A 17,176-nucleotide genomic window follows, 5' to 3' on the forward strand; every position below is an offset into this window, starting at 1 on the left:
GAGAAACTACACTGGCTTCCACTTAGTGAACGCGTCACTTTTAAGGTATGTACATTAGTCCACAAGATCATTAACGGCGAAGTCCCAGCCTACATGTCCGAGCTGATAGACCTACCACCCAGAAATGCTAAAAGATCAACCCGAACATATCTCAACCTCCACTTCCCTAATTGCAAGGGCGTGAAATACAAGACGCTACATGCGTCAACCTTTTCCTATATAAGCACATAGCTTTGGAATACACTGCCGCGCAACCTAAGAATGATTCACAAACAAGCTTCCTTCCGCAAATCATTGAAGACCCACCTGTTTGAAACAATCTACGGAAAGAGCCAAAACATATAGAGTCCACACTCACTATTCATCAGTGTATCACCCCCCCCTTAATTCCACATCACCCATACATATACTCACAGAAATATGTACTCCCAACATATGTCTTTGTGCTTTACTACTGCCCTTAAGCTTCCCATTGTCTCCTTCCAATGTTTCAATGTTGATGTCCCATTGTAATATTCCTAACGATAGTTTGATTCTCGCATAACATGTACAATGTAAGCCATAACCAAGCTGTACAACTGTATTTCCACTATTCATATCTTATTGTAAGCCACACTGAACCCGCAAAGAGGTGAGAAAATGTGGGATACAAATGCAATAAATAAATAAATAAGTGTTGTTTTTGTACCATTTGTTTTCTAATTAGAAATTCTCTGTGTTCATCCCACACTTTTTTGAATTCCACCACTGTTTTTTCTCCACCACCTCCCTCGGGGAGGGTATTCCAGGCATCAACTACCCTCTCTGAAAAAGAATTTCCTGGCATTAAGTCTACCACCTCGCAACCTCAATTCATGTCCTCTAGTTTTTCCGTTTCCCCTTCTCTAGAAAATATTTGTTTTTATATTAGTACCTTTCAAGTATTTAGACTTCTGTATCATTTCTCCCCTGTCCCTCCTTTCCTCTAGGGTATACATATTCAGGTCTTCTAGTCACTGCTTTTTTTTTTTTTCTCCACTTGTAACTCCTCTTCTGGCCTCAATCTGATGTCAGAGTGTAAGATCCTATAATGTTGCATGACCTGCTGGTCTTGTATGTTCAGGCATTGGATTGAAGACAGCAGAATGAGGTACGTAGATTTTAAAAAAAGAATTCTGCTGCCCTTCTACTGGTGGGAGGGAGTAGAGTCACACAAAATTTGCCTTGGTGTGCCTTGAGGATTGAGTGAAGTCAAAAATGTGCCACAAAATAAGAGGTTGAGAAGTACTGGTATATCATGTTTACATTCTATGTGTATACTTCTCTTTATACAGTAGGCTATAAATTGGTGAAAAGCGAAGATACTTACCTGTAGCAGGTATTCTCTGAGGACAGCAGGCTGATTGTTCTCACCTGTGGGTCGACGTCTGCGTCGGCCCAGGAATCGGCACATTTTTGCAAGCAAAAAAGTAAAGTTTTACCAGAGTCTTCTGGCGCGAATGCACGGACGACTTCCCGCCCGTCGCGTGAGCGTTCCTCCTCAGTTTAATCAAAAAGTATAAATTCAAATAAACAACAACTCCAAAGGGGAGGTGGGCGGGTTTGTGAGAACAATCAGCCTGCTGTCCTCGGAGAATACCTGCTACAGGTAAGTATCTTTGCTTTCTCCGAGAACAAGCAGGCTGCTTGTTCTCACATGTGGGGTATCCCTAGCAACCAGGCTCACTCAAAGCAATGAACATTGGTAAATTGGGCCTCGCAATGGCGAGGACATAACATAGATTGACCTGAAACCATAAACAACTAACAGAGTGCAGCCTGGAACAGAACAAAATTGGGTCTATGGGGGTGGAGTTGGATTCTAAACCCCAATCAGATTCTGCAGCACCAAGTGCCCAAACTGACTGTCGCGTTGGGTATCCTGCTGAAGGCAGTAGTCAGATGTGAATGTGTGGAGTGATGACCATGTTGCAGCCTTACAAATCTCCTCAATGGAGGCTGACTTTGTGAGCCACTGATGCAGCCATGGCTCTAACATTATGAGCCATGACATGGCCCTCTAAAGACAGCCCAGCTTGGGCATAAGTGAAGGAAATGCAATATGCTAGCCAATTGGAGATTGTGCGTTTTCCGATGGCGACTCCCCTCCTGTTGGGATCGAAAGAAACAAATAAATGGGCGGACTGTCTGAAGGGCTTCGTCCGCTCCACATAAAAGGCCAATGCTCTCTTGCAGTCCAAGGTATGCAAACTGCTTTTGCCAGGACGGGTATGAGGATGAGGAAAGAATGTTGGCAAGACAATAGACTGGTTCAGATGGAACTCCGACACCACCTTTGGCAGGAACTTAGGGTACGTGTGGAGGACTACTCTGCTGTAATGAAATTTGATATAAGGTACATGTACTACCAAGGCCTGAAGCTCACTGACCCTATGAGCTGAAGTAACAGCCACAAAGAAAATGACCTTCCAGGTCAAGTACTTCAGATGACAGGTATTCAGTGGCTCAAAAGGAGCTTTCATCAGCTGGGTGAGAATGACGTTGAGATCCCGTGACACTGGTGGAGGTTTGACCAGGGGCTTTGACAAAAGCAAACTGCTCATGAAGCAACTGAAGTCTGTCCGGAGATAGGCTGACCCTCTACACGGCGATGGAAAGCACTAATTGCACTAAGGTGAACTCTTACGGAGTTGGTCTTAAGACCAGACTCTGACAAGTGTAGAAGGTATTCAGGCAGGGTCTACGTAGGACAAGAAAGAAGATCTAGGGCCTTACTGTTACACCAGACGGCAAACCTCCTCCATTTGAAAGAGTAACACCTCTTCGTGGAATCTCTTCTGGAAGCAAGCAAGACTCGCGAGACACCCTGTGAAAGACCCAAGGATGCAAATTCTAAGCTCTCAACATCCAGGCCGTGAGAGCCAGAGACTGGAGGTTGGGATGTAGAAGCGACCCCTCGTTCTGAGTGATGAGGGTTGGAAAACACTCCAATCTCCACTGTTCTTCGGAGGACAACTCCAGAAGAAGAGGGAACCAAATCTGACGCGGCCAGAAAGGTGCAATCAGGATCATTGTTCCGCAGTCTTGCTTGAGTTTCAGCAAAGTCTTTCCCACTAGAGGTATGGGAGGATACGCATACAGGAGGCCTGTCCCCCAATGTAGGAGAAAGGCATCTGACGCTAGTCTCTCGTGGGTCTGAAATCTGGAACAGAACTGAGGGACCTTGTGATTTATCTGAGTGGCAAAAAGATCCACCGAGGGGGTGCCCCACGCTCGGAAAATCTTGCGGACAACGCTGATGTTTAGTGACCACTCGTGACCACAAGTCGGCCAGACTTGTTTACGCCCACCAGATAAATGGCTTGGAGAAACATGCCATGACGGTGCGCCCACAGCCACATCTGGACGGCTTCCTGACACAGAGGGAGAGATCTGGTGCCCCCCTTCTTGTTGGTGTAATACTTGGCAACCTGATTGTCTGTCTGAATCAATATGATTTGGTTGGACAGCCGGTCTCTGAAAGCCTTTACAGCATTCCAGATCGCTCGCAATTCCAGGAGATTGATCTGAAGACCTTTTTCCTGAAAGGACCAGGCTTCTTGAATGTGAACCCCATCTACATGAGCTCCCCACCCCAGGAGGGATGCACTTTTTGTGGCTGAGGAATTTGGAATGGACGCCCCAAGGTCAGATTGGATCGAATCGCCCACCACTGCAGAGAATTCCGTAAGTCGGTGGACAATTGGATTACATCCTCTATTTATTATTTATTTATTTGTTACATTTGTACCCCGCGCTTTCCCACTCGAGGCAGTTTCAGTGCGGCTTACATAGTAATAGGGGTTACAAGGTATTGCAGAGAGAGTATAAACAGAATAATGATGGAGATATGCAGATAGGTGGGATGGGCAAGTAAGAAGGGGGTAGGAGTGGCCAGAGGAGGGAATAGTTTGAGGGATAGCATAGGGGGAGTTGATGGAAGATATGGTCTAAGTCTCTAGACTCCCCGCAGCTTTAAACCAATGGGAAGCTAGGGTCCATTGATCCGATCTCATGTGTAGACGTGCCATGGGAGTCACATGAACTGTGGAGGCCATGTGCCCCAGAAGTCTCAACATCTGCCGAGCTGTGATCTGTTAAGACGCTCGCACTAAGGACACCAGGGACAGGAGGTTGTCTGCCCTTGCCTCGGGGAAAATAAGCACAAGCTGCCTTTGTGTTCAAAAGAGCTCCAGTGAATTTCAATTTCTGAACTGGGGTGAGATGGGACTTGGAATAATTTATCACGAACCCCAGAAGTTGTAGCACCTGAATTGTCATTCAGGTGCTGCATTCGAGGTGCTCTTCACCAGCCAATCGTCGAGATAAGGGAACACATGTACTCCCAGTCTGCGTAGCGACGCTGCAACTACCACCAGGCACTTTGTGAACACCCTGGGCACAGATGCCAGACCAAAGGGCAGTACACAGTACTGAAAGTGCTGAGTTCCCATGCAAAATCGCAGATACTTCCTGTGAGCTGGAAGTATCAGGACATGTGTGTAAGCATCCTTTAAGTCCAGAGAGCATAGCCAATCGTTCTCTTGAATCATGGAAAGAAGGGTGCCCAGGGAAACCATCCTGAACTTTACTCGAACTAGAAATTTGTTCAGGCCCCTTAGGTCTAGGGTGGGACTCATCCCCCCTGTTTTCTTTTGCACAAGGAAGTACCTGGAATAGAATCCCAGCCCTTCTTCCCCTGGTGGAACGGGCTCGACCGCACTTGCCTTTAAAAGGGCAGAGAGTTCCTCTGCAAGTACCTGCTTGTGCTGGGAACTGTAAGAATGAGCTCCCAGTGGGCAATTTGGAGGTTTGGATTCCAGATTGAGGGTGTATCCTAACCGGACAATTTGAAGAATCCACTGATCGGAGGTTATGAGAGGCCACCTTTGGTGAAAAAACATCAACCTCCCCCCTACCGGCAAGTCATCCGGTACAGACACTTTTACTGAGGATATGCTGAATTGGAGCCAGTCAAAAGCCGTCCCTTGCTTTTGCTGGGGAGCAGAATGGGCCTTAGTCGCACACTGTTGACGAGAACGAGCGCACTAGGGCTGAGCCTGGACAAGCTGCCGAGAAGCAGGAATGTATCTACGCCTAGAATAAGTATAAGGAGCACTCCTCCTCCCGTCAAAAAACCTCCTATATGAGGAGGCAGTAGCAGAAAACGTTCGGCGGGAGAGAGAATCCATAGCATCATTATGCTTCTTGATTTGATCAACTAGATCCTCTACTTTTTCATCAGAAAGATCCCCCCACCCCTGGCAAGGAACATCCGCCATCTGCTGCTGGACAAAATGATCCAGGTCAGAGACATGCAGCCATGAGAGTCTGCTCATCAATATACCTTGAGCAGCGATCCTGGATGTCACGTCAAAAGTACCCCTGGCCAGGAACTTGCGACACGCCTTCTGCTGCCTGACCACCTGGCGAAAAGGCTCGGCCAGCTCCATAGGGAGTGCATCAACCAAGCTGGACAGTTGACGTACCGAGTCCCGCAAGTGTACGCTCGTGAAGAGCTGGTATGACTGGATCTTGGCAGCGAGCATAGTGGCCTAATATGTCTTCCTCCCAAAAGAATCAGAGTCCTAGCTTCTCTGCCTGGGGGTGCCGAAGCATAGTCTCTAGAACTCCTGGCTCTCAGAGGGCGGAGTCCACCACCATGGAATTGTGGGGTAACTGAGACCTCATCAACCCAGTTTCACTGTGGATCCGATACTGGTATTCAGCTTTTTTCGGGACCATGGGACCAGACAGAGGGACTGACCAGTTTCGCATAAGGACTTCCTTCAGTATCTTATGCAGAGGAGCTGTCATAGCCTCTTTAGGTGTAGAACAATAATCCAAGACCTCGAGCATCTCAGTCCTGGGCTCATCCTCAACCTCCACAGGGAAGGGAATAGCCGTAGCCATTTCCTGGATAAAAGAGGAAAAGGACAGACTCTCCGGTGGAGATAGTCTCCTTTCTAATTCTAACGGAGGGAAAGGATCAGAGGGAATCCCAAAGTACTCATCAGAAGAGAAGTACCTGGGATCCTCATCTGACTCCCATGAACGCTTCTGCTCAGTGTCAAATAAAACCTGAGTTAAGGTGCTTCGATGCTGGACCTGCCTCGACGCTGAGGAGCGATGCCCTCTATGGCGATGTCGAGAGGTCGATGCCCGGTCCGACTGTGACGAAGCTCCCTCCACCAACGTTGAAGGGGAGTAGACCTGGGTGGCAGGCGACGTTGATGCCGCAGGCGGCATCACGGTCGGGGACCTCACCATAGGTACAGAAGGTGCAAGCACCCTCGACACCGAAGCTGACTGTCGTAGCAGTCCCTCCAGAAGTTCTGGAAACAAGGCCCGGATGCGCTCCTCGAGAGCCGCCATCAGAGAAGGCTACGGGGTTGGTGGGACAGGCGGTGCCAGAGTCCATGGAGGCTCAGGAGCAGGTACTGGGCTGCTAGGAGACCGATGCATCGGCACCTCCTGTATCGAGGGGGAGCGATCTTCTCGGCGCTGACGCTTCTCAGGTGCCGGTACCGTGTGTCGAAGGAGAACGATGACGGTGCTTCTTCGCCTTCGCTCGACGCCTATCATTGAGACTCCTCGGTACCAATGAGGAGGACGTGGAATCCTCATGTCTCCTCGGGGCCAGGTCCGACAAAGGTCGGTCTCGGTGTGCCTGCATAACAGGAGCCTCGAGGCAAGCGGAGACCCACTCGACGCCTCACTGCTCCCAGCACGAGTTGGTCTCTCAGCAGCCATTACCTTTGTTCCTGACGTCGATGCACTTGGCGGCGGCGACGACGATGACCTCGGTACCGATGTCGACGTCGAAGGACTGGACTGAGCCCCAAAACGTTTTTTTCGTTGGGCTTCTCGAGACACTTGAGTCTGTTTCTTCATACGAAGACACAGACTACAAGCAGCTCGGCTATGGTCGGGCCCAAGGCACTGGATACACCAAGCAATGGGTATCAGTACCTGAGAGTCTGGTTGCACCGTGTACAACGCTTGAAGCCGCTGGGTGTCTTCGATGACATGTAAGGAAAAATGGCTTTGACGAAATCGAAAGCCACGATTGTGCCAGTAGAACGAAAAAAGGGGCACAAAAGAAAAGGGAAGAACCCGATCGAGCGGCCTAAACTCTGGCCGCGTCGAAAAAGAAATGAAACTTATAAAAAGGGTAAAACTAAGAAAAATACGGGAATGTAAACATTTTTTTTTTTTTAAAGAAATGTCAAAAAGAAAGATATATATAAATTTCGTAGACTAGACGCTTTCCTGGGCCAAGTGAAGAGAAACCGAAAAACGCTGTCTCTCTCGTCACGGACAAGAAAAAACTGAGGAGACACGCTCATGCGACGGGCGGGAAGTCATCCGTGCATGCGTGGTACAGACTGGTAAAACTTTACTTTTTTACTTGCAAAAATTTGCCGATTCCTGGGCCGACGCGGATGTCGACCCACATGTGAGAACAAGCAGCCTGCTTGTCCTCGGAGAAAATATAGTTTCCTACTAATTACTATGTATAGTGTCAATTTGTAGTGAAGAAGCATAGTGATAATTGCTGCCTTGAAACAGCGGCACCCTGTGGTTAAAACATAAAAAACATTCTTTGAAATCTGTTGACAGTAACATATAATAGTGTGATAGATATCATTTTATTATTCTTTCTAAAGCAACTGAATGTTTGAATACTGCTTTATTCAAGTCATGCTCTCCAAGTCTGAGACACACACAAGACAAATAGAAAAAGGAAAGGGTTGGAAAGAATTCCATGAGCCATGCAGTGCATACTTTCTCCATTTGTTACTGTGTATGTAATCAAATTTACTTGTAGTTTTATAATGTTATTATTTTTTACTACAGTGTGATTAATATAGATTTTTGTACAAATTTTATAATATTTCAGTACCTGTTAGGTTTTTTTCTTGTGATGTTGCATGAATGTTTCTTCTTAAAATCTGTTTTATTTCCACAGTATGCAGTTTTATGTCTCATGAAAAATGCCTGAAGCAAGTGAAGATTGTTTGTGCATCCATGATGCCAAGTCTAGTTAGGGTGAGTTAGTATACCGTAGTTGCTGGTATTAATAAGTAAATAACATTCTCTTGTTTGAGTAATATACTTGTGATTCAAATAAGTTTTTGTTATAGAATAAGGGACATGTTTATTAAAGTGTGGTAAGATTTTGCACGTACTGCACCTTGAATGCAAAGCCTGTATGGTAAATATCGGAGTGTGGCAAGCATCTGCCCTGCATTTATTCAGAAATTAGGTGCTCAAAATCTGTGTGCTAAGATAGTATTCTGTAATGTTATAGAATAGAGTCTAAGTTGGCATTAAGGTACCAACAGGTGCCTAACTTTAGGTGCCAACATTTACACCATATAAAAGGCAAGTGTAAATGTTAGTTTTTAAATGTTGGCGCCTAGGTGTGCAACTTGTAGCATTCTGTAAATTTTTTGCCTAAGTGTGTAACCTGCATATTCCATGCCCACATGCATGCCCTCTTTGCAGTTATGCTCTTAGACCCATGATTCCCAAACCTGGTCCTGGAGGCACCCCAGCCAGTCAGGTTTTCAGGATAGCCACAGTGTACATCCATGAGAGAGATTTGTTTGCACTGCCTCCACTGTAATCAAATCTGTCTTATGAATATTCATTGTGGATACCTTGACTGACCAGGGTGCTTCCAGGGCCAGGTTTGGGAACCACTGACTTAGACACTAGCTTAAATAATAGCGCTTAAGTTCAGTAGGCGCCCAACTGCTTTTTACCATTTCAATCTGAGTGCCTGAAGTTAGGTGCTTAAGTGGTGTCTAACTTATGGCGCATCTTGTAGAATTAGGGGGTTATTATATGGGCCTATGTTAAATTCATTGGCAGCTAGTGCTGGTGCATCTGCAGTATTTGATGATGTGTTTTAACTTAAAGCCAGGGCCCTCCCCCATTAAAAAAACACACACACAAGCTGATTGCTGACCAAGCCTCCTCATGCCTCTGATAGCATCACTGATTCACAACTAATCCCCCACCAATCATTAAGGACCATTCCTCGTCACCCCTCCCATCCCACCACCCTCGGGATTTAACTGGGGGCATTCTTTGTCATCTAGTGGTTGGGGCAGGAACAATTTTCCCTCTGCTCCTGCCCCATTGCTATCCAGGCTCAACCTGACATTTGAGGAGTGATTGCCCTTATTTATTGGGTTGACCCATAGTGGTAATATCACAAGACAACCACTAGGGATCAGACCTCCCATCTTGAATCTGTTGGCAAGATAGTGGGAGCAGAGTGGGATCACGGCCATCCTGTCCACTGAACAACCAGGGATATCCCCAGACATCCTGTTGTGTGTGTGTGTGTGTGTGGGGGGGGGGGGGTGATTTTGATGTGGGGCTTGACTCCAGGGGTTGGGTCTTGGATTGTGGGTGGTTAGAGATGCAATAGGGGAGGGGATTCTTATCTTTTTTTTTTTTTTTTTGTGCAGCAACCACACTACTTGACTGATGGTATAATGGGTACCCTTAATGCCACCTCAAAAACCATCCATACTATTGGCAGTCTTGACTGCATGCAGCAATGTACTGCATACTCTCTGCGCTGGTTATACCTTGTTTCTGCTGATAACCCAAAGGTCCTGCAAGAAACTGCTACTGTAGAGAGAAGTTCTATACATTGATATCTGATATGAATTAAAATTAGGCACTTTCAGAAAAACTGGAAATGAAAAGAAAGAAAAAGAAAAACTGTGTACAGTGAGCCAGTGCATACATGTATAAATACCAGTGTTTCCACGAGTAGATGCAATTGGATATCAGCCTGCTGGTAAGACATTTAGAACATGATTAAAAGTTAAAATTTTGACATTTTCTCTTCTTCCTGCCCATCCCCTCCCCAACATTTACCCTTCCTTTTAAATGTTCTCTGTGCTTGTATTGACAAGCCATTGCTTCTGTGACAGCCTTTAAAATGGTCATCTCCAGCCACGTTCCCCATGGTCTTTGTATTCAGCTTTCTTGGATTATTTAACATTTGCAGTGTGTTTCTGAGGACTTCTTTCATCCTTTTCCCATCCCTGCTTCTCCCCTACTCATCTCCCGTTAAACTGAAAAAAGAAAGCAGGACATTTAAAAAGCAAAAGCAATTGCTGTATCTTTTTTACAGGTGTCTTCTATGAAATATTAACTTTTATATAATTTTAAGTTGGGGTAAAAATGCACATTGCTGAACTTCACCATCACTAAAAGCAATGATGTATAGACCAGCCCATAATTTTCACAGAAAATTTAAAATATTCAGTGAAAGTGTGTTGTCTTTTATTAACAGGTTCCAGTTTCACACTGTTTTGGACATCCGGGCCATTATAAGAAGAAGTTTTGTACTGTGTGCAGAAAGCAGTTAGAAGACAGCATTGCATTCCAGTGTGAAGGTAGTCTTAACAGAATGTGGTGGCGGTGACAATATTTTTGTATTATTTCTCAGCTGTTTCCTGTTCTGCTGAACTCTGAACATGAATTTATGTTTAAATATTTTTATTGAATAGATTTTAAAACAATTGCAATATACATTGTTATATTATATATTTTGCTACAGATACATACTGAACATACAATATGTTGTAGTTACTGTGTATTTCTTAATATGGAAGCCATTTAACATAAAGATGCATTTTCAAGCTTGTAGCAAAAGTCCAAAACACAATGGGGCTCATTTTTGAAACAGAAAAATGTCCAAAAAGCAGTAGATTGATGATTTTTTTACCAAAATATCCAAATCGCTATTTTTAAAGATGTTTTTATATGCAGTTCATCTAAATCACAAGGGGGTGTGTAGGAGCAAGATTTTGGGCGTTCACAAAACTTGGACATTTTTCTGCCATATTGGAGAAATGTCCAAGGCTAAAAGTCAGACATTTTGGTCTAGACCTGTTTCAGTCATGACTAAGTCACATAAAGGTTCCCTAAATGACCAAGTGACCACTGGAAGGATTAAGGCATGACACCCCCCCCCCCCATTACTCCCCCTCCCCCCTCCAAAGATGTAAAAGTAGTAGCAGATACCAGCCTCTGTGGTAGCTTCAGATGTTATGACAAGCAAGCAGGTCCCTGGAGTAGTCTACTGGTTGGTGCAGTGCACTGTAGAGAAGGGAACCCAGGCCCATATCCCACTCTGTTACACTTGTGATGGAAAGTGTGAGCCCCCCCCCCCCCCCAAACCTACCAAAAATCTTTTGTACCCACATGTAGGTGACACCTGCAGGTATAAGGGCTATTGCAGTGGTGTACAGTTGGATACAGTAGGTTTTTGGTGGGTTTTGAAGGGCTCACTCTACAATATAAGAGGGTAATGGTGAGATGTGTACCTGGGAGCATTTTATGAAGTCCACTGCAGTGCCCCCTAGGGTGCCCGATTGCTGTCCTGGCATGTGTAAAGGGGGGGGGTCTGCTTCCTCCTCTTGGGTGCAAGCCTTCGGGGCTCCCAGGGTTCCAGGACAGATTGCTGCTGATTGTTATGATTGGGGTCTGAACCCCTCTCAAACTTACCTCTTTCCTGGGGGTCAGCTTCTTAGCTGGCTTCTGTTTCTTTTCTCTGTCCTTTCTGAGCTGGCTCTGTCTCTCTGTGCTGGCAGCTTCCAGCAGCATGGCTCTAATTGTTTCACTATACTGCACCTGTGTGTGTGTTGCCTGAGTTGCTCTACCTCTCTTTGGGTGTACTGGCTTCAAGTGCTTCACAGTGTTGCATTGGTGTGGGTTGGGCCTCTCTGGGTCAGTGTGCTTTTGCCTAGGTCTAGGGAGTGTGACATCATCAGGGAGGGCCTTGATAAGGAAGTGGTGTTGTTTCCTTCAGGGCCTTTGCAACGGTGGTGTTTGCTTTAGGTAGGGTGGTGCAGTGTGCACTTCTGACTCTGTGTCTAGTTTCCCTGCTTGCTTTTGCTAAGGTCCAGGTTAGTGTTAGTGCAGTGTGCACTGGTGGCTGTGTGTTTAGCTTTCCTGCTTTTCCCTTATGGTTCCCCTGCTTTTGGTTTTGGAAGCATTGCTGTGTGCAGGGCTTTGGAAGCTCTGTTGGTGATAGAAGTACTTCAGGGTTTGGTGTTGTTAGGAACACTGCAGAGTTTGCTGTTAGAAGTACTTCTGGGTTTGTGCTATTAGGAGCATTGCAGTCTTTGCTGTTGGTGTTTGGTGATTTAGAATCACTTTGGGCTTATGTGTTAGCTTCCCTGCTTTTCCTTGTGCCTCCCCTGTCTTCCCTTTTAGTGCTAGGAGCTCTTCTGGTTGCTTGCCAGAGTAGTGCTTAGGAAGCACCTTGTTAGTTGTATCTAGCTTGCTAGAGCAGTGCTTAGGTAGCTGGTTAGTTTTGTGTTTAGCTTATTAGTGTAAAGCTCTGCTTGTAGCTTGGTGCTTAGTAGCACCTGTGTTAGCTTTGTGTTTAGTTCCCTGCTCTGTTAGTTTAGGGCTTAGGAAGTCCCTTTCTTGAGCAGGGCTTAGGAGCTCCTGTTTAGTATAGGGCTTAGGAAGTCCTTTTGTCAGTTTACTGTTAGGAACACTCCTGCTGGTTTAGGGCTTGGGAGCACGTAGATCAGTTTAGGTTTAGGAGCACTTCTGTTTCCAGTCCTGGTCCCTGTGTCATCCGGTATCCAGTAAGTCCTGCCGGCTACTCGAACCCAGGAGCTCAACTTCTGGGGGGCTTAGTAGCTAAGCGCAGGTGAAGCTGTACGGACCAGTCCAGTGTGTTCCGGTCCGGTGTGTTCCAGTCTGGTGCGCTCCAGTCCAGTGTGTTCCGGTCCGGTGTGTGTTCCAGTCCTGTGTCCTCCAGTCCGGGGGATTCCAATCCATGTGTTCCGGTTCGCTGGGCGGTGCCTGCAGTCCCTGCCGGTGTCGTTGTGCTTGCCCAGCGTTGGTTGGTGGGTTTTGCCTGCTGCTGTCGCTCCTCGTCAGCAGCCCAAGGGCTCACGTTTGCTCCAGAGCCCGGCCCCGCGGGCTCTGAACCTGAGAACCTGACACTGATACTGGGATTCAGGGCCAAAGTATTTTATTATCAAGGCAATTTCATACCAAAAATCATAATATATTCTTCTAAACAAAAAGGTACAGCCCTCTTAATATAGTCTTTAAAAGAAAAAGGTACAGTCCTCATAAGATAATCTTCAAAAGAAAAAAGGTACAGTCCAGGTCCCAAAATCCCTCAGCAAACGCTCAGCTCCTCGAGACCTCAGGTCTTCTATTAGGGCATTAGCTTTCCCTTCCCGCTCCTTCAGAAGGATTTAGTAAGAGTTCAGCACAACAGTTCAGAACAAATCTTCATGGACAGTCTTTGCACATCAAACCAATACCACAAATCACCTACCTTTTCACAGCACAGAGGGAACCCTGTAAGGAGCAGGGTTGGCAGTTTCTCCCACCTCTCAGCACCACGCCCGGTGTGACCTCCTCCACTGCCTTCAAGTGCTGGGCAGGGCAACCTTTGAATTATCCCACTACATGGTAGCTGGCTTCTCTCCCTTAGGCATCTCTAGTGGCAGGCTACTTCCTTCCTCCACATACTCCATGGATTCTCTTTCTCCATTCGTCTCCCCTCTCTCCTGGTGACTGAGAGCCTACAGGAAATCTGCTCTCCCCTTCTCACAGCTGGGGGAAATTATATACTGATGGTGAAGCCAGGGAAACTGAGCTTCATCCTTCCCTCGCCCTCTAGTGGGGAAGGGAGTAACAGGCTCACCCTGTCTCGAAACATTGCTCCCACTGCTGGGAATCCATTCCATTTTTTAGGACTACTCTTTTCTCTCATTCTTGCAAGGACTTCTGGGACCCGTAGTTCTGGGCTCAATTGCTTCACTGGGGAATCTCTGGGGCTTGTCTTGTCACACATGTCAGGGGGACCAATCTACTAAAAATGCTGGCTCCTCCGACGTCCAGATGGCTTGACTTTGGACGTTTTAGACTTGGATGTCTTTGTGTTCGAAAATTGAAAGTTTATGATTACTTGTTCTATAGTTTTTAGGGTTTATCTGTGTTTGTGAAAAAGACACGGCTTTCAGTTGGCATTGACTGTGCAGGATTGACGATCTGTACTAGTCTGTCTGGTTTTGTTTTACAATAGGTGAATTGATGTTCTAGTGCTCACTTTAGTGTTTAAGATGCTTTCCTTTTCCTTATATGACTCGTAGAAATTACTGCTTATGGTATGGTAGAATTGCTCTAGAGATCCTGAGTGTTTTGTATTCTCGGTATGCCTAGTACTGGATTTTGGAGGGGGGGTGTTAAAAAATGACTGGCTCCGGGTGTCATCTACCCTAGCTATGCCACTGTGCACAATGGCTTTCTTTTGAAGAAGTCAGGAGCTTCTCTTCAGGCAGCCCCGTCACTTCCTTAGCAAACTTTGGTTGCTGCAGCCTCTCAGTCTTTCCTGCCAAAACGTCTTCGGGTGGAGATTTTGGATCCCAAGGAGCTATCTGGCACAGATGGCCCGGTTTTGTCTCCGGGCTGTCCCTCAGAATCTTTGGATTTGGCAGATGACTTCACCCTGCCCTCTGAGGAGGGGGATGATCTGACGGCTGCCCGCCTTTTTCGCAGGGAAGAGCTTCCCTCCCTTATTGTTAGGGCTTTTGAGGTTTTGTGTTGCGTTCTCGAAGGCCTTGGCATTCTGTCAGGCTCGGAAGCACTGGGTTTGAGAGCCCTTGGACCACTACCATGGAGCGTCAGTGGCAGGCAAGGTCACCTTGAAAGCAGAGACAAGGCAAGGCTGGACTGGAACCCCAGACTGGAGCTCTGCACAGGAATACACAGGACTGGAACGCACCGGACGGGTGCGCACTGGACTGGAACCCACTGGACTGGTACACACTGGAGTGAGGCCCACTGGACGGGAACACACTGGAGTGGAGCCCACTGGACTGGAACCCACGGGACCGGAACCCGCTGGACAGGAACACACTGGACCTAGGCTTCACCTACGCTTAGCCAATGTTCCCCGAGGGTTGAGCCCTCAGGTTCGGGCAGCCGGTAGGGCTTACAGGAAAACCGGAACTGGAGCCAGCAAGCAGGAACAACAGGAATCAGGATACAGAAGTGCCCCTAGGCACCTAGGCGAAAGCAAGGCAGACAGGCAGGGAATGTCCGGGTTCCGGCAATAGTCAGGTCTGGCCACAGGCAGAGAATATCCGGGTTCAGGCAGTAATCGGGTCAGGCAACAGGCAGCAAGTATCAGGGGTCAGGCCGTAGTCGGGTCAGGCAGCAGGCAGCAAGTATCGGGGTCAGGCAGCAGACAATGAGTATCAGGGTTCAGTCACTGGTCAGGTCAAGCAGCAAGCAGAGAATATCTGGGTGCAGGCAGTAGTCAGGTTAGACAGCGGGCAGAGAGTAGTCAGATTCAGGCAATGGTCATGTCAAGCAGCAAGCAGAGAATATCTGAGTGCAGGCAGTGGTCAGGTCAGACAGCGGGCAGAGAGTAGTCAGATTCAGGCAATGGTCAGGTCAAGCAGCAAGCAGAGAATATCTGGATACAGGCAGTAGTCAGGAACAAGGTAAGTCTGAGGGTGGTCACGACCACAGACGTGACATTTTGGCCATTCTCCACCCTGAATCGTCAGGGGGAACAGGTCCGGTGCCCTCTATTACGTCTGGCACCAAATGCCCACCTCGTTCCTTTCATGTGCATGAGGTCATGAAGATCCTTATTTCGGCGCAGTGGGATACGCCGGACAGTGGGCTTAAGGTTGCTTAGAGCTATGTCGCGTCTTTACGCGCTACCTGCTCCTGACTTAGACTTGCTGAAGGTCCCTATGGTGGATTCCTTAATCATAGCCGTCACTAAGAAAATCACTCCCTGTGGAGGGTGGCACGGCGCTCAAGGATCCTCAGGATCATAAGTTGGAGACTTGCTTGAAGCTGTCCTTTGAAGAAGCGGCCCTTTTCCTGCAGGCCTCAGTTTGTGGCTCCTATGCGGCGCAGTCATGCTTATCATGGGTACAGAAAGCCTCCTCTCTGGAAGATCTCGTGGCTGTTTTGCTGGCCTTGGAGTCCAGTTTAGCCTTCCTTGCGGATCTTCTTTATGATCTTTTGAGGGCTTTGGTGAAGGAGATTTCCCTAGCGGTCACCACGCGTCGCTGGCTGTGGTTGCAGCATTGGGCTGCAGACGTGGCCACTAAATCACGTTTAGCAAGGCTTCCTTTTAGGGGAAAGCTTTTGTTTGGGACAGACTTAGAACAGATTGTGAAGGACCTCGGTGACTCTAAGGGCCAGCGCCTCCTGGAGGACAGGTCCATGTTTGTAATACCGGCGGGACCTAGACCTAAGTTTAGGGATACACAGCGTTACCGTCCAGGTTGCAGGGCCTCTTTTCAGAGAGCAAGGTCTTCTCATAGGCCTCGGCCCTTTCTAGGTGATAGGTGGGCCTTCCTTTCCAGTAACAGGAACCAGCCCGCAGCCAGGTCCACCCAATGATGGGGCCCTTGTCCATATCCAGCCGGTTATTGGGGGTAGACTGTCCCTATTCCTGGTGGAATGGACCAGGGTAACATCCGACGAATGGGTCTTGGAGGTTATCAGAGACGGCTACAAGTTAGAATTGGCTCGTCCGATAGTAGACTCTTCTGGAATCTCCTTGCAAATGTTCCGCCAAGGTGCGGGCCGTTCAACACATCCTCCTCAACTTACAACGGAGCCCATACCCCCAGCAAAAAGAGAGTGCGGTCGATACTCCATTTATTTTGTGGTGCAAAAAAAGGGCGGTTCTTGGTGACCCATCTTAGATCTCAAGTGCATCAACAGGTCCTTACGGGTTTGGCTTTTCCACATGGAAACCCCCTGATCGGTGATGGCAGCGGTACAGCCAGGGGAGTTTTTGACCTCTCGATCTTAAAGAGGCCTATTTACACATTCCAATCTGGCCTCCCCACAGGCGCTTTCTTCACTTTGCAGTGCTCCATCGTCATTTTCAGTTCAAAGCGATGCCCTTCAGCCTAGCCACAGCGCCTCGGACCTTTTCCAAGGTCCTAGTAGTAGTGGCGGCCTATCTCGGGAAGGAAGGGATTCAGGTTCATCCCTATGTAGACGACTGGCTTGTGCGAGCGTCTTCTTTCGAGGAGAGTTGGCGGGCAGCCGACAAAGTAGTCGGATTGCTTCAGTTGCTTGGTTGGGTGATCAACTTCCCAAAGTGCAGCCT

The 17,176-nt window shown here is 47.5% G+C and overlaps 1 protein-coding gene across 1 annotated transcript in view; it reads left to right on the plus strand.

Moving 5' to 3' along the window:
* The window catches only part of DGKQ (diacylglycerol kinase theta), a 679,503-nt gene that overhangs the window by 54,332 nt on the left and 607,995 nt on the right, over nt 1-17,176 (plus strand). The window contains 2 exon segments of the mRNA XM_030192090.1: nt 7,991-8,070; nt 10,343-10,445. Coding sequence (XP_030047950.1) covers nt 7,991-8,070; nt 10,343-10,445 — 183 coding nt within the window.

This window comes from Microcaecilia unicolor, chromosome 2 (genome assembly GCF_901765095.1).
Source record: "Microcaecilia unicolor chromosome 2, aMicUni1.1, whole genome shotgun sequence".
NCBI lineage: Eukaryota > Metazoa > Chordata > Amphibia > Gymnophiona > Siphonopidae > Microcaecilia > Microcaecilia unicolor.